Source organism: Sminthopsis crassicaudata, chromosome 2 (genome assembly GCF_048593235.1).
Source record: "Sminthopsis crassicaudata isolate SCR6 chromosome 2, ASM4859323v1, whole genome shotgun sequence".
NCBI lineage: Eukaryota > Metazoa > Chordata > Mammalia > Dasyuromorphia > Dasyuridae > Sminthopsis > Sminthopsis crassicaudata.
Window position 1 is genome coordinate 453,801,744 of NC_133618.1, and position 22,540 is coordinate 453,824,283.

The window sequence follows — 22,540 nt, forward strand, 5'->3', positions numbered from 1 at the left end:
AGATGGCAAGTAATCCAATATATGTTAAACTTGGTAAAAATATATGTTAAATCCAATAAAATCATACATGTTTATACAATTATCTTGCTGCACAAGAAAAATCAGATCAAAAAGTAAAAAAAAAAAGAAAGAAAATAAAATTCAAGCAAACCACAACAAAAAGAGTGAAAATTCTATGTTGTGATCCACCTATCTTCTCTGTATAGATGGACTAGCCTAATTTTCACAGCAGCTCTTAGAAACCTTTCCATTCCTTCATATACCTCCACGGCTCCCCCTCTCTACCCTCTTAGCTGAGAACATTATCTTGTATTTAGTGAAAAAAAAAACAAAAACAAAACAAAAAAAAAAAACTGGGCCATTCACTGAAAATTCCTTCTTTTCTACTCTTCATCTCAAGTCACTTGATGCTCCTGCCACCATCTCCTCTGTCTCACATGGAGAAGTGACCCTTTTCCTTGTCAAGGATTTGTCTTAACAAATCCCTTCATGTGCATAAGTGATCCCAATCCCAATAAATACATATAAAATGGCTTATTCCCTTTGGTTTATGGGCTTTTCTGTAAAGGGCTGAAACTCTTGAGTCAATGCACTGGGGTGGGACAATTGAGCACTTGAGGCTAATTACTGGTTGGACAATATTCTATAGGAATATGCTTGGAAAATGGCCCTTCCCACTTTCCTGTGCTGGCCCAATTGTTTGGTGAATACAGAGAATTGTGGGAGGGAGTAGGAGGTGGAGTGAGACTAGCCAGGGTCACTTCTGCAAGAGAAATGAAGAGGTGAGGTCGCAGAGATCCTACGAGTCCGCTTTCTTCACTTCTACTGCTAAAGACCAAGAATAAAGACTTTTGCTTATCCTGACTCCGGCTGATTCTAAGGTACCCAGGGTACTAACGCAGTCGCTACACTTTTCTATCAATATTAGTATTTATTCTAGCAGAATTTTACCTATAATCCCCACTCTCAACTTTTCTTCTATTTCTCCCTGTCTATTAATCTTTATTGCTCATAAACATACTCATGTCTCCCCTATCTATGCTTAAAATGTTCTTTTGAATCTTTCCATCTCTACTACATATCATCCTACATACCTTGTGCCTTTTGTGGCTAAACTCTTTAGAAGGCCATCTGTAATAAGGCTGACATTTCCTCTCCTCTTACTCCAATTGTTTTCTCCAAAATTACTAATAATTTCTTAATTGTCTAATCCAATGGCCTTTTCTCAATCCCCTTCCTTGTGAACCTGTATGCAGACTTTAATCTTGCTGATCACGTTCTTGATACTTCCTTCTCTGTAGGTTTTCTGTACACTCCTATCTCCTGGTTCTTCCATTACCTGGCTCTCTGCTTCCTCTCAGTCTCCTTTGCCCAATCTTCATCTATGTCATGTCTGCTAACTGGGTAGTAGTAACTAACCCAGGACTTTGTCTTGGGTCTACTTTTCTTTCCATCTATATTATTTGCCTTAATGAATGGACTATTATATAGCCTGCTGGTTAGTTTGTCTGCCACAAGTTTCTTCCCACTCCATTCAGATAAAAAAGTGATTTTCCTAAAACACAAATCTGACCATGTCACTGGTGACCCTAGAAGGACATTTAATCTCTTTGAATCTCAGTTTTTTCCATTTGTAAATTGGGCATAATAATAGTGATTTTGTCAAAGGGTTGTAAGAATTAAGATATATGTAAAGAGAGAGAGAGAGAGAGGGAGAGATCTCTATTTATACTTAGAAACTCAATTTTCCCAGGTGAAAGATATTTTTTGACGTGTCATTAATGACTTACTGCCTTCAGCTTTATAAGATTTATTCTTTATAACCTTGGGGAGCAGATAGGACAAACAGCATTATACACCATTTGACAGCTGAGGAAACAAAAGTTTATCAAGATGGAGTGATTTGCTCAAGAATACCATACTAGAGGTATTTGATATAAATATCATCATCACCAATTTAGAGATGGGAAAACTGAGGTTGGGAGGGGAAGAATGACTATTTACTCAAGGTCACATAGCCCTACAGCATGGATTTGAACCCAGTTCTCTTGATATCAATTCTAGTAATGGAAAAATGGGGATACGAATTTTTTATTTCTTTAAGCAAAGGATGTAGTAAAATTCTGTCACTATAGTCTCTGGAGCCACTGAGGAAGAAGTGTAACACAGGTGAAGCATTGTGACTATGCTGGGGCTCTCAGTCAGCACTTGTCTAGGAGATGCTCAAGGCCATCCTAGAGCTGAAAAAATGCACTCCACCCCCATCCCCTTTGTGGGGATGCTGGCACTTACTGTAGGCAGTGGCAGAGTCTCGGTCACTCTGGCTTCCTCCCAGGAACATGGTCATTGAAGTGTATGGCACGTGGTAGCACTGCAGAGACAAGGTCCTATGGGTACTGAGATCTCTAACTCTGTCCTATGCCCCTTGCCCAGTTTCCCTCCCCTGGCCCCAGAACACAAATAGACACTTGCAGACACAAAATGGCTATGTTCCTGCCTGTGTGCATACAATTAATGAGCTCAGTCTGCTGCTCTGCTATCCAGTGGTTGTTTGCTTATTTTACCCATTAATTGCTTTCTGTCCTGACAGCTTTTTACACTCTACTTTTTCATCTTTGCCTTGCTTCCTTCCCTTTACAAGTCTGCCCTTTATCTCAAAATGCTGGAGTGGGAAGGAACCTTAGATGTCATGTAGTTAAAATCTTTCATCCTTATGATCTTTCTGTAAAGTTTGACTCTCTCCTCCTGGATACTTTCTAAATTTTTTGTGATACTGCTCCCTTGATTCTCCCACTTATCCAAAGGCTCCTTCTTAGTCTTCCTGGATCATCCATCCATCCATCCATGGGTGTTCTCCAAAGCTCTTCTGGTATTCTTCTCATCTTACTACATTCTTGGGGACCTCATTAGCTACCATAATTGAAGTGTCATCTCTACATAATGGCTTTTACTTCTACACATCCAGCCTTGGACTTACTCTGGGAGTCCAGGCATCAACTGTCAGTATCACCAACTGCTTATTGACATTTCAAACTGAATTGTCCCATGGGCATGTCAAACTCAACATGTCCAAAATGGAACTCATGTTCTCCCTCACACACACCTCTCTTCTGAATGTATAACTTTTGTCTAGGGTACTACAGTCCTTCAAGTCTCACTGAGCCATCTTTGGGCTCTCTTGTGGGTCTTTTGGACCTACAAATCTCATAAATTCAAGTTTTGTCAATTTTGCCTCTACAACACTTCTTGTATCTGGGTATCTGCTTCCTTCTCAGCAGTCACATGGTCTAATGCTAATTCATGCCTTTGTAGCGAGCTGTCGTCTCTAGAAGCTGCTGGATCGCTCTCTGGGAAGAGATCTGCTGTGTCTACTCAAATCTCTCAGACAGATTCTTCTTCCTGTAACGAACCGTTGTCTCCAGGCAGTTGCTGTTAACTCTTGTCCTTAGAAGTGACTTCCCTTCCTGCAGAGAGCCCCGTCAAGCCTGATGCAATGCATAGTCTTTTTCTTGAATCCTGGCTCTGAATCTCCTCCAGCTCTTATCCTTCTCCAGGCCGATCTGCTCTCTGGGCCCAGTGCTGTCTCTTTTATCCTCCCAGAGAATGGGCGTGGAATAATGCAAGGGCTTCTGGGAAGAACCACCCCAGCCAATGAGCTTGCCCCCTCTATCAAGTCAACCTGAGTTCTCACCTTGTAATTGTCCAGAAAACCTGAATTCTCACCTTGTCACTGTCCAGACAACCTGAGTTCTCACTTAGTAATCCTAACATCTCCCCCTTTCTTTTGATTTAGAACATAGGACAGTCATGACCTTGAAACATAAATCCATCAATAATTACATAATTACAGATAATTACATAAATTACATAAGCATATAGTAACATAGTAACATAACACATGCTAGAAGTATATAACATAATCATAAATTGAAAATTTATAAATGTCCATAAGTCCATTGTCCATTAGTCTCATCTTGTGTGAGGAAGTCCAATGATTCCTGCTGGTTTTAAAGTTCTTTAACAGTCTTCTTATTATCCATGCTCTTTCAGTGTCAGATGTTTCTTAGATCTTCTCCTTTATTTTGAGGTCTTTCTCTTTTTCTGTCTCTCTCTGATGGACAAGGCGAATATGACTTGTTGGCACCCATCTGATTCCTTCTCCTGCTGAAGAAATACAAGCAAACCCTCTCCCCCAGGCAGTTAGCCTATCTGGTCCCTTCCATTCACCACTTTCTGGATCTCTCCACATCACCTGGCGATTATCTAAGGACAGTGGAGATGCTCGCACTGGACACTGCCCTTCTGGTGGGTTATAAAACCTGTCTGCCGGAGCCAGTGCATCTTTGTCAAAAATTAGAAAATTAATGGTATAGAGAACTAAATTTAGAAGTTCCCTAGGGCTACCTGTGGCTCCCCCTTTCTTTTGTTTTTGGAGGAGTGTCTTAATATCTCTGTTTCTTCTCTCTACTATTGCCTGCCCTTGAGGATTAAAGGGTATGCCCGTGGTATGTAAAATCTTGTACTGTGCACAAAAGTGTGTAAAATGTTTGGACGTATATGCAGGTCCATTGTCTGTTTTTATTGCTTGTGGCACACCCATAATTGCAAAAGCTTGTATAAGGAATTCAGTGACCACTCGGGCTGTCTCTTTTGCTGCTGGCATTGCAAATGTGAATCCTGAAAAGGTGTCTACCACGACATGAATAAAAGATAGACGACCAAAAGATTTATAATGGGTCACATCCATTTGCCAGATTTCATTGGGTCTCAAACCACGAGGATTCTTCCCTGGAGGGAGTGTAGGAGCATGGAAAGGAAGACAAGCTGTACAGCTTTTTACTATGCTCCTAGCTTCCTCTCTTGTGATTCCAAATTGTAAACGTAAAGCTCGAGCAGCCTGATGATATTTAGAATGAGATTCTTGTGCTTCCTGAAATAAAGGACTACTGGCTAACATGGTTAGAAGGCTATCTGCCTTTGAATTTCCATCAAAAATGGGACCTGGAAGTCCACTGTGTGAGTGGACATGCAAGATATAAATCTTGCCTGGATGTTTTCTCACTTGCTCTTGAAGTTCCTTAAAGAGCTGATAAATATTAGAGGCTGCAAATTTTATTTGGGCTGTGGCAATTCTTTGTACTACACCTACTGAATAGGCTGAATCAGTAATTATATTTACGTCTCCTGGGTAATAATTAAGAGCTAGCATGATAGCAAATAATTCATTCTGTTGAGTGGATTGAAAAGGAGTCCTGATTACTCTCTTTATGGTTAAATCATGAGAGTATATAGCACAAATATTTTCTTTGGAGGCGTCTGTAAAGATTGTTGGTCCTTTAAGAGGAACCTTAGAAACCTTTTCTTCAAAAATCCATCGCCAATTATGTAGTAGCCGGGTAATCTTTAATGGAGATCCATGTGCAAAATTTGGAGCGGTGGCCAATAAAATTTGCCACAGGTAGCCCTAGGGAACTTCTAAATTTAGTTCTCTATACCATTAATTTTCTAATTTAAATCCTCTTGCTCTAGGGAAAGATCTTGATCTTTCCTTTTTTCCTCACACTTCCTCCTCTGTTCATTTTTAGAACTTTTCCTTCTCCTACAACTTGCTTGATAGTTTAAGGCTAATTGAACTATGTTGTAGATATAAAATACTTCTGCAGAAATTGAACGAGGCCCATTTTTTGCTTGAAATTCTTTCATTTCATATCCCACTAGCTTCCATTTATCTACATCTATCTTTTCTTCCTCTAAGAACCAAGGGGATGTGCATCTTAATGCAGCCAAGAGTTTAGCAATCTGTACCCAGGTTACAAGTAAACTCTGCTCCTCAATTATCTTGATTATACTCTCTATAGTACCACTCCTGAATGGGGGTGGAGCTGAGGTTGCTTCTGGGGCTGGGGTTGAGTCAGCTGAGGTCCAGGGATTGAATATAGCTAACATCTGCCCCATTTCAGCTATAAGAGATTCCTGGTTTAGCCCTTAACAAGTTAAGTTCCTTATTTATCTATTAGCACGCTCACTTAATCTTTAACAAAGTTTCCTCGTTACTCACGGTTCTGGGTCAGAGAGACTGAGATCTGGATGGGAGGCTTTTCCACTGGAATCAGGACCGTGTCTGCCCCACGTTGGGCGCCAAATGTAGCGAGCTGTCGTCTCTAGAAGCTGCTGGATCGCTCTCTGGGAAGAGATCTGCTGTGTCTACTCAAATCTCTCAGACAGATTCTTCTTCCTGTAACGAACCATTGTCTCCAGGCAGTTGCTGTTAACTCTTGTCCTTAGAAGTGACTTCCCTTCCTGCAGAGAGCCCCGTCAAGCCTGATGCAATGCATAGTCTTTTTCTTGAATCCTGGCTCTGAATCTCCTCCAGCTTATCCTTCTCCAGGCCGATCTGCTCTCTGGGCCCAGTGCTGTCTCTTTTATCCTCCCAGAGAATGGGCGTGGAATAATGCAAGGGCTTCTGGGAAGAACCACCCCAGCCAATGAGCTTGCCCCCTCTATCAAGTCAACCTGAGTTCTCACCTTGTAATTGTCCAGAAAACCTGAATTCTCACCTTGTCACTATCCAGACAACCTGAGTTCTCACTTAGTAATCCTAACAATGCCTTCATTATTTTTTGTCCATTTAATGCAATAGCTTCCTCATTGAAATCCATTCTCTATATAGCTGCCATAGTGAGAGCTTTTTATATGTCGGTCTCCTGCTCAAAAAATTCCAGAGGCTCCCAATAGAATCAAATACAAATTCTTCTATTTGGCACTTGAAACTCTTTACAACCTGGCTCCAACTAGGCTTATTACAATTACTCTCCTTTGCTCAAACTAGTGATCTTGCTGTTCCTTCACCCACCACATTCCATTCTCTTTGTCCTTGTCTTCTTACAGTCTGTCCCCTCATGTCTGGAATATGTTTCTCTCTTTGTCTCTGTCTGTTTCTCTTTCTGTCTCTGTCTTTCCTTAAAATTCTTGGCATCCTTTAAAATTAAGTTCATGCATGAAATCACTTTAGATTTTACTTTTTATATTTATTTGGTTAAAACTCCCATGTGCACATATTGTTTTCTGGGATGGAATACAAATTCTTTGAAAGTAAGGATTGTTTTATTTTTGCCTTTGAATCTCTAGCACTTTGCACACTGTAGATGATTAATAAAGGTAGCTTGCTTGCTTGGCTACAGATAAGAGGACCTGAGTCCCAAAGGATGTGTATGTGACTTGCTCAAATAAGACAGTGTTGGGACTAGAAACCAGACTCCCTGACTGAATTTCCCTCTCCCTCCTTTCCTCCCTTCACCCCCAGCCCCAGTTCATACTTTAGTCTCAATTTTGAATCCCCAGGATCCCGAGTGATGCTTGTCCCCCAGAGTTCTTGGAGCTACCTTACACTCAGACATGTCTGGAAGAAACAGTAGGTGGTCAGGTACCAGAAGAACTTCCAGGAGCTGGATAGGTGGTCAGAGGGTGTGTACCAGAGGAGGCAGTACAACAAGACACCGAAGGGGGTAGAGCCCAATGTCCTGTGAAACAGAGAAAGAATGGGGAGGATCCCATGAGACAGGGCACAGAGGTCGTGTCCAGAACCAGATACTGGTTCAATAGACTCTGATACTAGTCCTGACTTAGAAAATAACTTGGTTGGACAAACCATTCCTCCTTTCTCAGCCTCAAACTCATCCTCTGTAAAATGTGTATCTCCTACCCCCTAGGACACTCCTCTACAAACAGTAGCTATTTATTTTTATTGTTTAAATTTATTTTTATTTTATTGTTTAAATGAAATTGAATAATTTCTAAGGTGCTTCTCACTTTCCATATTCTGCGGCATAAGGCCTCTTACAGCTCTGACACTTTTGTACTAAGTTCTCTTTCAGTTCTAGCATCCTGCTTAAATGTTCCTTCTAGCTCTGACATTCTATACTCCAGGCCCCTGTAGTTCTTCTGATATTCTGTGTTTTCTGTCTGAAGGTTTCTATTAGCTATGGCCTTCTATGTTCCAAATGCTCTTCTATGTTCTATGATATGAATTAGGGGTAAATCTCATGATATGGCAGAATGATTTTTGTTTTGTTTTTTTTGAATGGGTGAGAGGCAGATCCTGGCACAGAGAGACTTCAATCACCTTATTCAACTAAGTAGTAGCTCAAATAATTGAATTTTTCTTCACTTTGAGAACAAAAAAATAATTCACTAGAAAATGATCCACTGTGTGGAATTTACTACAACAAATAGACTTTTGGGAGATTTCTATCACTCATACTCCTGTATCCCTGCAGGAAGCTCAACAAAGCAAGATTCAAGTAAGCATCCTGTCCATAATTAATTGGAAATGTAAATTTTGACATTTTTGAGTACTTTCAAAGGGCAAAACTGAAAGAGCTGCCCTTCCTTCATTCATTCATTCTTCCAAGTGCAATTTACTATCCTTCCTTCCCAATAAGACTTCTATGCTTTAGATCCTGGTCCTTACAGCTAGAAGGGACCTCAAGAGATTATGGGTCTAGTTCCCTCCTGCCTTAGGGGTAGATAAGGCATCATTATTCTCATTTTGTAAATTCTCCAAAGACAGACAGTAAGTTTCTTTAGGGCAGGGGAACTCCTTTTTTATCCCTGGTGCTTAACATAGTGCCTGGCACACAGAAGGTGTTTATTAAATGTCGATCAACTGTAGATGAGACAACTGAGGTCCATAGGAAGAAAGCAGCTTGTTTCAGATGCCACAGCTTCAGTTTCCTAACTTTGACTGCAAAGTTTTTCAAGGTCTAGAGCAGACTTTATGAAGATGCCATTAGATTTGAGAATTCTAATACTAGAACATCTCTTGGAATTTGGCTAGAAAAATACCCTTCATGGAAATATCACCCGAACTATTAAAATTTATACCTAGATTTTTGTGGTTTTACCTCCATTGTGTTCCTCACAACAGTCCTGTGAGATGAGCAAGATTATTATCCCAAATTTACAGGTGAGAAAACCAATGAATCATAGGCTGTCTGACTGGTAGGGATCTCAAAGTTCATTTAGTTTAGCCCCTTCATTAAAAATGATAGTTAACCGATACTGTATGAGGATGTATTCTGATGGAAGTGGATATCTTCAACACAGAGAAGATCTAATTCAGTTCCAGTTGATCAATGATGGACAGAATCAGCTACACCCAGAGAAGGAACACTGGGAAATGAGTGTAAACTGTTAGCATTTTTTGTTTTTCTTCCCAGATTATTTTTACCTTCTGAATCCAATTCTTCCTTTGCAACAAGATATTTGGTTCAGCACACATATATTGTATCTAGGATATACTATAACACATTTAACATGTATGGGACTGGGGGCAGCTAGGGGGCGCAGTGGATAGAGCACCAGCCTTGAATTCAGGAGGGCCCGAGTTCAAATTTGATCTCAGACACTTAACACTTACTAGCTATGTGACCCTGGGCAAGTCACTTAACCCCAGCCTCAAGGGGAAAAAAAAAAACAAACATGTATGGGACTGCCTGCCATCTAGGGGAGGGGGTGGAGGGAAGAAGGAGAAAATTCGGAACAGAAGTGAGTACAAGGGATGATGTTGTAAAAAATTACCCATGCATATGTACTGTCAAAAAAAAATTATAGTTATAAAATTAATTAAAAAAAGGAAAAAATAGTTAACATTTATTTAGCACTTTAAATATATTATCTCATTTGATCTTCACAATAACTGTTAATTGGCTGCAATAATTGTTCCTATTTTATAAATGAGGAAACTTGAGATTGAGAAAGGGTAAGTCACTTGTCCAGAGTCACACAGTAAGTGGCTAAGGCAAAATCGTGAACTCAGTCTTCACGAATCTAAGTTCAGAGTTCTAACAAGTAAATACCTAAATGCCTCATTTTACAGAGAAGGAAACTGAAACCTAGTTTCAGTTTAAATCTGCTTCAAATATTACCATTTCCATGAAGTCTTCTTTGTTCTCTTTAAACAAGAATAAACTTTCGTTTACAACATACTTTGCTTTGTACCTTTCTAATGCAGTTAGCATGTAATACTTTCTGACCTTTTCTCACAGTTTCCCTACCTATACTTTGGGTTCTAGTGAAATGCACTACTATACTAAACTCCCTCCTAGGCTGTAAGAACTCTGTATCCTTTGTAAACCTGTATCATCTTAGCACCCTGAACTACATTCAGTCTACAGTAGTGGATTAACAAATATTTATTGAGTCAACAAATAAATTAATTACTGGAACGCGTATCTCTTGATTCCTAGGCCAGAGACAAGATGACAAATGCTCCCAAGTGGAGCCCAGTTTGAGCATGCAGCTTCATCTTGCCATGTCCCTGTTTGGTGAGATTGCTTATTCTTAGTAAATTTTGAATCTCTCCCCCTATGGTAGAGAAGTAACCTGGCTTAAACCCAGAGAAAGTATCTTTCATACCACAACTTAATTAGGAAGTTCCCTGAATTTGATACCCCATCTCTTTGTCCCAAACCTTAGCACAAGGTATGACGTCCTTGTGTATTCCTTTCTCATCCTGGCCTCTTAGAATCCTTAGTTTTGTTTATGAGAGCTCGTGGATGACTCCCTTTCCTATAAATGTTCTTTTGCCTTAATTCATCTCATATTTATGTATCTGCTTCCATGTCTGTCACATCCTCCAGAAGAATATGAGTTCCTTGAGGAAAGGTACCATTTTCAATCTTCATTTTGTATTCCTATCACCTAGAACAGGCATTGAATGGGAAGTATTGAGTTTTGAAAATAGTGTTAAATATGAACTCAAACCCTTTTACTATTTTTCTTGTCTACCCATTAAAGCTCAAACTCCTTTGCCTGGCATTCAAAGCCTTCTACAAGGCTGGCTAGTGCCATTCTATCATTTTGTGTTAAGGCATTTTCTAAGGATACTCTATGCCTCAGCAAAATTCCCTTACCACTTTGCCTACTGCCTTTTTTATTAAAACTTTTTATTTTTCAAAACATATACAAGGGTAATTCTACAACATTAGCATTTACAAAACCTTATGATACAGTTCCCCCCCTTCTCCTACTCCTTTTCCTAGATGGTAAGTAGTCCAATATATGTCAAACTTGTAGAAATATACATTAAATTCAATATATGCATACTATATGCAATTATCTTGTTGTATAAGAAAAATCAGATCAAAAAGAAAAAAAAAAATGAGAAAGAAAATAAAATGCAAGCAAATAACAAAAAGAATAAAAATGCTATGTTGTGAACCACACTCAGTCCCCACAGTCCTCTCTCTGGGTGTAGATGGCTCTCTCCATCACAAGATCATTGGAACTGGCATCAATCATTGTTGACGAGAGCTGCGTACATCAGAATTGATTGTTGTATAATCTTGTTGCCAAGTACAACAATCTCCTGGTTCTGCTCATTTCACTCAGCATCAGTTCATGTAAGTCTCTCCAGGCCTCTCTGAAACCATCCTGCTGGTTGTTTCTTACAGAACAATAATATTCCATAGCATTCATATACCATAATTTATTCAGCCATTCTCTAATTGATGGGCATCCACTACTGACTTCTTTATCCTCTAAAGTCCAACTTAAACTCCAATTCCTCTGGGAAGTCCTCCTTAATCCTTCTGGTCAATAACCAGAGCACTTTATCCAGATCCTCTCTGATGCACTTTAACATGTCTTATTAGGTTTGTCTTATTCCCCTACTAGATTAGAGGCAGGGCCTACGTCTCATTTAAATTTTTTATATCTGTTAGGGGCCAGCTTGATTCTTCCTCCCAGCCCCAGATGGTGCTTAGTAAATGTTGGTTGAATGAGTAAGTTCTTTGAGCATTCAGTAGCAGAGAAGGAGGACCTAGAATCCATCTCACCGGACCCAGCTCACTCACCACGGAATCAGTTTGCCACACTTTCTCTCAGGACTTCTGCTCACTAGGTAGCCAACAATGGGGTCAGATACTGAATCCCATGCTCTGCCAACAAAGATCACAGAAGAGGCCCAGAAGGCATCCAGCTGGAAGGAAATGAAGAGATACTTAATTTGGATCACTGAGGTTTGACTTGCTGAATGATTATGGGTAAGTCACTTTATTTGTCTGATTTTCGATCTCCCATCTTTTTTTTTTTTTCTCCCGAGGATGGGGTTAAGTGACTTGCCTAGGTCACACAGGTAGGAAGTGCTAAGTGTCTGAGATCAGATTTGAACTCGAGTCCTCCTGAATTCAAGGCTGGTGCTCTATCCACTGCGCCACCTAGCTGCCCCGATCTCCCCATCTTTAAAATGGAGATGACAACCTGTTTTTCTTGTGAATGAAGATATTCTGTTAAGCTCCAATGTATATGTTATACAAATTAAAGGGATGAGATATAGGAAGAAAATGTGATAGAAGGAAAAGGTCTTGTTTCTGTTTCTGGTTGTCACTATCTTGTTGACTTTGTCTCCAGTTTTCCCATCTATAAAAGGATAGGATTGGACAATTAGTTTCTTTCTGCTCTCATATTCTATGTCAAAGCTCCCTCCAGGTTTGACATTTAGCATTCTGTATTTTAAGGTTCCTTTCAAGAAAATGAGAAGGAAAATAATAAGAAAAAAGCTGAACTAGCTCTAACAATTGATTCCGTGATTAAGCACCGGTAAACTGTCTGAGAGAGGTGTGTGGGATAGGAGAGCAGGCTGTGGAAAGAAGTCAATTTGAACGGAGTTCTTACTCTGGAAAAATTCTTCTGGTAATGGGGAGTTTGATGTTCTAAGTAAATTAGTTATGTAGCAATTATGGAAATAATTTGATCAGAAAGGGCAGAAGGGAGGAGGAGGAGAGGGAAAGAAAGGGAGGCATTAGATAAAGAGAAGAAAAAAGATAGAAAAGAGGTAAGAGAAAAGAAAAAAGAGGAGAGGAATGACAGAGGGCTGGGGTGGGGGGGAGAGAACATAATGGATAGAGCAGGAATTATATCATGTGATCCATAAAGGGATTTCTAAAACTTGTATGGGGAAAAACACAGCTTCATTTTCACTAACCCCTAATAAACTTTAGCATTTTCAGCTTTTAATTCTGAGGCAGAATTCATAAGTTTGACTAATTATCTGAAGGGGTCCATGGCACCAAAAAATTGTTTTAAAATGCTGAGACAAAGACAGGAGAGGAGGGCAAAAGAGAAGAAAGAGGAAGCATGAGAGAAAAATAGAAAAAGGAAAGGAGGAAAGAAACGGAGAATAGATAAAAGAGTAGGAAAGGGGAAAGAAAAGAGGAGGGGAAGGAGAAAAATAAAGGAATGCAGTTGATAGTAGGAAGACATCACTCCATTAAGATATAGTGTTTCAGGGCAGCTAGGAATTCAGAGTTCAAATCTGGTCTCAGACACTTAACACTTCTCAGCTGTGACCCTGGGCAAGTCACTTAACCCCAGCCTCAGGGGGGGAAGGTGGGGAGAGTGGAAGATCAGACAAATAAAGTATATATATATATATATATGTAGTATTTCTTCAGTGCAAGAGTGAAGGATTTTTTGTTGCTTGCTAGAAAAGGAGCTAAAAGATCTCCAAAGCTCTACTTTCACTACTTTCACTCAGTGACCTCTCTTCCTTTGAGGGCCATTCAATCCATACTTTACCACCTAATCAAAATTGAATAACTAACCCAAGACTCTTTCTTTTCCTCAATGACTCCAGTGTTTGGCTTAAATTTTTTTTCCTCCTCAATTCTTGTCTTCATCAATGAGACGCCAATGTATATATTAATACTCCTTCAAATATTTTTACCTCACAGATCTTCATAATATGGGACAGTTCAACATATATATAGATACTTCTTCACCTTCACCCTTGCCTCAGAGTCCCTCAATTCATAGTCTACTCCTCCACTCTTTCTCAGCCAATACAAAGAAGGTTATACCTTTGATCTTGCCATCATCCACAAATTCACCATTTCCATGTTCATGAGCTTTGAAATTCTCTTCTCTGATCACAATCTATAGTCATTCTAACTTTCTTTTTTGCAGGCTCAAAACCTTCTCTTTATTCATGCTATTACTGCCAATTCCTTGACCTTTCAGTTTTCTCACAGGCCATCACTCCTGTACAAGGTACACTTTTCTCTCTTCCTCATCGTGGCTCTTCAGTAAAATGCATTTTTTTCTCTTAATTCTGCCACAATCTTCTCCTATTTACCTCTGTTTCATACAAAGAGATGGTGGGTTCAAGGTAAAGTCCACTCATTACTTGCACAAATGATCCCATTTTCTCCAGGATATTTCTTGATGTCTTCTCTACTCTCTCACTTACCCTCAGTATTTAAAGACAAGAGTCAGATCCATTTAGTTCTCTCTATAGTTGCATCTTTAACCATATTAGAAGTTTCCTATGATTGCTTCATAGCTTACCTCTTCCACCTGAGAAGTAACAGGAACCTAGAAATTCAAAGCTGGAAAAGACCTTTGAACAAAGAATGTCTGAAAATGAGGACACTTTAGAACACAGAATATCTGAAATGGCAGGAACCTTGTAATAGAAAATGTTACAATTGAGAAAGATTTGAGGTTATTTAGTTGGAATTCATAGATTTCAAGGAGTTTATGAACTTAGAGCTTTAATATTTTAATAATTATAGTTCAACATAATTGGTTTCCTTTGGAATACTATGTATTTTATTTTATGCATTTAAACAAATTATTTTGAGAAGGCACCTATAGCCTTTACTAGAATGTCATAGGGGTCATGATGCAAAAAAAGGTACAAAAAATGTCAAAGCTGGAATAGTCTTTGGAATACAGAATTTAGAGCTGGAGAAAATAAAGCCCAGAGAAGGGAAAAGATCTATTCAATGATAAATAGTGAATCAGTGGCAGACCTGGGGCCTGAATTCAGGTCTCTAGATTCCCAGCTCAGGACCCTTTAAATTTTTGCTAACCTGGGAACCCATCATAATCCCCACCCCCCAATCCCCAACATCCCTAACTTATAAAGTAACTGATAGTGCCAAATGGAAGAGAAAGGCTATATATTTTTGTCCTTCCCTCCTTGGGAACCTCACCTGTACTATATCCAAGAGGAAGATCTGCAGAAAGAAGGAAATGACATTGCCAGTCAACTGGTATGGAGCTCCTCCCAGGGCATAGCAGATCTTTCTGGATGTGGGTAGCCTTGGTGTCCCCTGGCACAAACATGAAAATCGGTGAACACAGGCATTTGCCATCCCCCCACCAGTATCCCTTTTCCTTACCCCATGACTCTCCAAGAGTCCTGCTCTCTATTGTTTCTGCTCCCCTTCCCCAATCCCTGGCACTATCTCAATCTTTCTTCCTCCCAGCTAAACTTCTAGCTTGAGAACCCCAAGGCTAAGGAAAACGATCAGCAACTTCCCTCTTACCATGGAGATGCCCCTCAGATAGGAACCAGTAGAGCTCATGACTTCCTTTCTTACTCTCAAAGGGAAATGGGTAAGACTGAGCCAGAAGCAAGGAGCCGGGGTTTCTAGTCTCAGTTCCACTACTTATAATGGTAGTGGGCAATTCTTCTCTCCTTCCTGTCTGTTTCCTTATCTCTGCAGTGAAGATAATGAGATGGGAAAGCCCTTCTTTCAAAGAGGTCAATCATCTTGAACTTTGCCTTCCTGTCCCACCCAGATTCCTAAATCCTATCTCACTCTAGAACTCAACCCCCATTGATGATAACTACTACTAATTAGACTTTCTATAGAGTTCAACTTCAAAACTCCCTATTGTTTCAATAGCCCCAAGCTCTGAATTCTAACCATAAAACTAAGTACCCTTGATGAACCTCTTCTCAAAAACTCCTAATCCCATTGGGAGCTTTTGTCTGCTAAGAGACTTGCTTTCTTAGTGATATTCAGAAATAAACTTTCCTACTTCTTTGCCCCAGAATGAAATTTTTCACTAGACTCGAGCCTTGCCTCTCATATTATAGCCTGGACCCCCAGCATTTTGGTGGCCTGGCACGGGAATCGACAAAGCCCGGCTGTAGGTAAGCCCCCCCTTTCTCTGAACCCTCATAGCTGTAAGCAGCCAAAGATCTGGATTAATTTGGTCTGCTGGAGCTCCTCCATCAAGGCAAAATCTTTTGCCTAAGGATGACAAAAGATTTCTGCGATTTCATTTTCTCTCTCTCAAGGGACACCTTGGAGAACGAAAAAACTATCGGGAAAATCTGGGGTGCTTGAGGCTCTTGAGGCTTTTGAGGGGTTTTTTTTGAGGCTTAAGGTGAGAATGGAATGGTTTATTTCATCTATTCCTAAAGACTCACCTTTAGGCTGTCTCTTAAAAAACAAGAATTATTTTGCAGGAGGCAAGGGAAATGGATTGAAGTCCCTTATATCCAAGCCTTTTGGGGCTCTGGCACAAGACCCCAAATTAAGACTAAATTGCAAAGTATTGCTTGCCAAGTTTAATGGAGAGGAACCAGAGGAAGAAACTGACCTTTTAGATGATCCCCTCTTTCCCACTCCTTTAGGGGCACAAGAAGTGTCTGCTCTGCCCTCTGGCTCTCAGCAGAATGCTCCCACTCCAGAACCGCCCCCTTACCAAAAACAGGACCCTGGGTCCCCTTTTCACTGGAGTCGAGTTCTGGAATTGCCCAACCCCCACTTCTTAGCCCTTCTCAACCCAATCTCTCCAGCCTCCCTCTGAGGCTGGCCAGCCCCAAGGCCTTTGCCCTTCTCGAGCTGAAGCTATAGCTCCTCTTGTCCACAGGAGCCTGATTCGGCCACAGCTATTAATCAGGACCCTGGTCTGGGTACTTCTAAACTCTTCCCCTTGAGGGAAGTTGCCGACCCTCAGGGAGGAGCACTTAGGGTACAATTGCCCTTTTTCATGTCAGCTCTCTCCCAAATCAAGGAGAAACTGGGCAGATACTCTGAGGATCCCACTAAATATATTGAGGGTGATGTGGGTTGTGCTCCCTTTAAGAAACTAATCCTTTCAGATTGATTTATTCCTTTCTGATTCCCAGCCCCTTCTAGCTGATGCATTATCAATTCAAGAAGCTAGGACCTTTGATTTACAAATCCTGTCAAAAGCACCCTTTTGAATTCCAAAAGGAGATCTGGGCCTGTCCCAGCCCCCAAGGGATCTGAGCCAACTTGGGACAGGACCCACAGGCCCCTTTAGCTAAATCTCTCATTATAAAAAAGCCAAATTGGAGCTCTCTCTTTGCAGAGGTTCCTAACATGGCAGCCTTACATCTGGCACCATTGGAATCCTATTTCCGGTGCCCTTTTATCTCTACCTTCACCTTTTACTAACTAGACTTTAACTTTACTTCCAAACCCCAAAATAAACCTCCTTTATCAGTCTAGGTTTTCAGGTCTGTAAATTCCTTTACAGGGGACTCTGCGCCACCACTAGACCTCATTTAACTGTAAACTTGTGCTGAATCCAAAGGGGCTGCAGGGGAGCTCCATTTGACTCCCTGTATCCTGAACCTGCCACTAGAGCTCAATTAATCCTAATTTCATTCTAAACCTCATCAAGGGGTTTAAGGCTATCACCCTCCAACATGATCTTTCCTGGGGAGATATTAATATTATCATCTCCTCTTCCTGTACCATAGAGGAGAAAAGGGGAATCTGGGATTTAGCCCAGAAATTCAGGGACGATATGGCTTCCTCCTCCCCTGCTAGATACCAACCAGGGGCTGTTGCTGTACCCCTATCCGATTCCTCATGGAACTACCAGGAGGGAAGCGGGGATAGAGAGAGGAGAGATCACCTAATAACCTGCCTCATTGAAGGCATGACGAAAGGAATCAAAAAGCAAGTTAATTATGACAAGCTCAGGGGGATTACTCAAACAGCTGAGGAGAATCCTGCCCTCTTCCAAGGTCGATTAGAAGAGGCCCTGAGGAAATACACTAATCTGGACCCCACTTCTCAGGAGGGTACCACAGTTCTTAGCATGCATTTTATAAACCAGTCCGCCCCAGACATTAGAAGGAAGCTACAAAAATTAGCCTTGGGGCCCCAGACCCCTATGACTCAATTACTAGAAGTTGCTTTTGGTGTGTTCAATAATAGAGACAGAATGGAGAAGGATCGCAGAGCCAGAGCCAGAAACAAACTTTTAGCTGCTGCCATTTCTAGAGAGCATAAGGGTTCGTGTTTCAGGTGCAAAGGGCCGGAGAAAACCCCCAGCCCTTGCCCTGAATGCCACAAGGAAAGGCACTGGAAGAGGGACTGCCTCAAACCTCGCCCTCCAGTCCTCTCAGGACTCGGAGTGACGGGCCCGGGCTTGGTGAGCCCCCCCTTCTCCATCAGCTTCACAGAACCCAGGGTGACTCTAGATGTGGCAGGTAAGAATATTGGATTTCTATTCGATGCAGGGGCCTCTTTTTTGCCAGGAGAGCTCCCACACCAGCTAACTTGGATTGGACTTTTGGGATAGTCCACATTTGTTCAGGCAAGCCTTATCTAAAGATTTGAGAGCTCTTGAGCTGCCCGGCAGCAGCCTTATTCAATATGTGGATGATATTTTGCTCTGCAGCCCTACTAGAGAGGAGTCCCTGGCAGCGACCGTAAAAACTTTACATTTCTTAGCTTCAAGAGGTTACAGGGTCTCTCTATCCAAGGCCCACATTGCCTGCCAGTCTGTCAGATATTTGGGATACAATCTCACCCCCACCTCTCGCTCTCTAACTGAGGAGAGGAAGCAGGCTATTTTTAGTATCCCACCTCCTGTTTCTAAGAAACACCTGAGAACCTTTCTAGCTATGGTGGGATTCTGCAGAATTTGGATCCCAAATTTCGGGATTATTGCTAAGCCCCTCTATGATTCTATTCAAGGTCCCGATAACCTTCCTCTCGAATGGGGACCTGAGCAGGCCAATGCTTTTAAAACCCTGAAGGCTAAACTAACCTCTGCCCCTGCTCTCGCCCTGCCTGACTTACAGAAACCTTTCACTCTCTATGTAGATGAAAGGTGCGGGCAGGCTCTGGGACCAGATCCCAGGCCAGTAGCCTAATTCTCAAAGAAGCTGGACTCAGTTTCCCTAGGATGGCCTTCCTGCCTTAGAGCGGTAGCTGCAACCGCCCTCTTAATAAAGGAAGCCTCTAAACTGACCTTGGGGCAGCCGTTAGAGGTTTTAACCCCCCACAGGGTCCAAAGCATTCTAGAAGCCAAAGGCCATCAGTGGCTGTCAAGCCGGAGTCTTACTAAATACCAGGCTCTCCTGTTAGATATCGCTGACCTGACTCTTCGATCCTGCGGCACCTTAAATCCTGCCACCCTCCTCCCTGACGTCTCTCAATCGGGAGAGATTGTCCATAATTTCAAGGAAGTTATAGATTCTGCTCTAGCAGATCTGACTTGAAGGAAACCCGCCTTGAGAACCAGACAGGGAATGGTTCACGGACGGGTCTAGCTTTCATAAGGATGGGGAGAGAAAGGCGGGTTATGCAGTGGTATCCCTTTATAACAGCCTGGAAGCCAAGTCATTGGCCCCTGGCACCTCAGCACAGAAATCCAAACTCATAGCATTAACCAGGGCTTTAGAACTGAGGAAGGGGATGAGAGTCAATATTTACACTGATTCCAAATATGCTTTTCATGTTTTGCATGCTCATGGAGCTATTTGGAAAGAAAGGGGCTTGTTAACAGCAAGGAATTCTCCCATTAAACACCCGGGAGAAATTCTACATCTATTACAAGCTGTCCACGAACCCAAGGAGGTCTCGGTTATATTTTGCAGAGGACACCAGAAGGGAGAGTCACTTCAGGCTAAGGGAAATAGGCTGGCAGATGCAATTGTGAAAACGGCTAAATTCACGCCACTATTGACACCTTTAATCCCCCGCTGGCTGAGTCTTTTACTCCTTCCTATAGCACACAGGAGAAAGCTCTTGCAGAAGAAAAGGGGTACATCCTTTCTCCCTCTGGTTGGTTTCAAACATCCTCAGGCCACCTTAGTCCCAGAGGCAAATCAGTGGAAACTGATCTCTGGTCTGCACCAGGCCATGACTCTGGGGAGGAATGCCCTCCACTCCTTGGTAGGACATGTTTTCACTGGCCATAAGCTGGGGGAAACGATCAGGCAGGTCTGCCAGGCCTGCCCAATTTGTGCCCAGGTGAGTCCTGAGGGAGCTGTTAGGCCCCCACCTCTCCTGAAGCCAATTCAGAGGAGAGGCACTTACCCTGGCAAGGACTGGCAACTAGATTTCATGCATATGCCCCCCTGCAGAGTTTTCAAGTTGCTTCTGGTGTTTGTCAACACATTTACTAACTGGGTAGAAGCTTTTCCCTGCAGGACTGAGAAGGCCCATGAGGTATCTAAATGCCTGTTGAACAAGATCACACCTGGCTTGCCCAACTCTTTACAGAGCCATAACAGGCTGGCCTTTATCTCTCAGGTGACTCAAATTGTAGCCAAAGCCCTTAAAATCACTTATCATCTCCACTCAGCCTGGTGTCCTCAGGCCTCGGGGAAGGTAGAGAAAATGAACCACACCCTCAAGGGAGTCCTCAGTGAATTATGGCTGGAGACTCAGGAGGACTGGATAAAAAATCTCCCATTAGGACTCTTTAGGATTAGAATCTCCCCTCAAGAGGCCATCAAGCTCAGTCCATTTGAGCTCTTGTATGGAAGGCCTTTTCTAACGACTGATATTCTTGTTGACCCAGAACATCTGGTCACTCGATTTGTTACACAGGTAAAGTTCAGAAGGTCCTTTCTGAATATGCAAAGGAGCATCTCCCTAAACCCACAGATGCTCCCGCTCAGGTTAACTCCCCTGTAAATCCCGGGGATATGGTGTATTTAAAAAGCTGGAAGCCCCAAAGGGCTGATCCCCTAGGCATGAAGTAGAAAGGCCTATACAAGGCCATCTTAACCACTCCAAATGCAGTTAAACTGGAAGGGTCCCCCAGCTGGACTCATATTTCTAGGATTAAAAATGCTGCTTCTGTTTCAGATATCCCAGTCTATTCCTTCGAGCCCATAGAGGACCTGAAGTTTTTCTTTTGAAAGATGCCTGGAAAAACGCTGGAGAAAGAAGCCTCTCACACTAATCTCCTTTCTTCCTCATTATGAGGACCCTACTCCTGATACTTTCTCTCCAGCTTTCGGGGTCTTACTGTGTGGGCCCTCAGCAATGGGGTGACAACTTCCTGGTCAGACTCGGGAACTCTGTGCGTGGACTGGGGGTGTCCAGGACTGCTGGGTGTGCCATCACCACCCCCAGGGTGGGCCACAGATGCGGCCTAATGCATTCTTTGCAAAGGTTCCATTCCCACAGGCCACCAGCTCCTCAGTAGATGTACTGGCCAACCCCCAGGGGAACTTCTCTGACCCAACTGTTCCCTGCTTTCTGGCTAGGAAGAGACAGTGGTTATCATCATGCTCCCTAATGGCTATGTTCAAATTCCTGATGTGGGGATGTTGACCTGTACCACCAATACTGTGGGTGCCAGAGAGTGTGACTCCTCTCAAGCCTGCCGCAATTTCACCTTGGCAACTCAAACAAGCTGCATAGGTGGGACACAGGCCAGGTGCACCCCCCACCAAAGTTAACTGTAGGAAACTCATTCAGGGATTATCCTAACAAGCTTATCCACAGTGCTTCTACAGCACCTTCCTTGAAACTTGTTCATAACCTCCTCAAAAGGAACATTCCAATTGGTAGGATGTTATGCGATCATAATCATCTGTGGGGACAAGCAACCAGGAGACTGCTACAAAATATAACTTCGGGGACCATCTGTGTACCTAAAGGGTATGCTTCCCTTTGCAAAGTAAGTCCTCCATTCCACCTTAATGTTTCTAAGGGGCCTGTTAGGAGAATGTCTCTGATTGAGACCCTCCCCTCTCCTCTGGGTAGCATTTCTGGATATGATCTCTCTTAACCCCCATACTAACTCCACTTCTAATAATTATTTTTTTACTCATATTTGGTCCTTGCATTTTCAGACTGCTTGTGAGATTTGTTTCTTCTCGGCTTCGAGCTTCAAACTTTCAACTGCTTCTGCAGCCTGGAGACTCTGGGACAACTGAAGGGGACACACATCCTTTGGACACTGCTGCTGCTGTCTTCATATCCTGTGTTTCCCCTTCTGGCATGAAACCCCAAATGAACTAGGGACATCTCTACGACCCTTGCCAGCTAGTAGAAGCTACAGAAGAGACCTTCACTCCTTTTCCCCAAATGATTTGTTTGTGAGTGTTTGAGGGGGGAATGAAATGGGAAAGCCCTTCTTTTAAAGAGATCAATCATCTTGAACTTTGCCTTCCTGTCCCACCCAGATTCCTAAATCCTATCTCACTCTAGAACCCAACCCCCATTGATGATAACTACTACTAATTAGACTTTTTATAGAGTTGAATTGAAACCTATTCAACTCTAAAACTCCCTATTGTTTCAATAGCCCCAAGCTCTGAATTCTAACCATAAAACTAAGTACCCTTGATGAACCTCTTCTCAAAAACTCCTAATCCCATTGGGAGGTTTGTTTGCTAAGAGACTTGCTTTCTTAGTGATATTCAGAAATAAACTTTCCTATTTCTTTGCCACAGAGTGAATTCATACCGTAGCCTGGATCCCCAACAATAATACTTCTAATACCCACATGACAT

The 22,540-nt window shown here is 42.1% G+C and overlaps 1 protein-coding gene across 6 annotated transcripts in view; it reads right to left on the bottom strand.

The window, feature by feature from the left end:
- LOC141557342 (sodium-dependent lysophosphatidylcholine symporter 1-like) overlaps positions 1-22,540 on the bottom strand; it is a 46,097-nt gene that overhangs the window by 17,837 nt on the left and 5,720 nt on the right. For 2 of the 6 annotated variants that reach the window (XM_074292859.1, XM_074292858.1), the window contains 4 exons: positions 14,997-15,116; positions 11,856-11,980; positions 7,388-7,520; positions 2,293-2,371 (listed from right to left, as the gene is read on the bottom strand). In XM_074292859.1, the coding sequence (XP_074148960.1) occupies positions 2,293-2,371; positions 7,388-7,520; positions 11,856-11,980; positions 14,997-15,116 (457 nt within the window). Of the gene's footprint in view, positions 1-2,292; positions 2,372-7,387; positions 7,521-11,855; positions 11,981-14,996; positions 15,117-15,332; positions 15,507-18,831; positions 19,342-22,540 lie in introns of those variants that run through there. The other 4 variants (XM_074292861.1, XM_074292862.1, XM_074292863.1 and 1 more) reach the window with 4 other exon arrangements.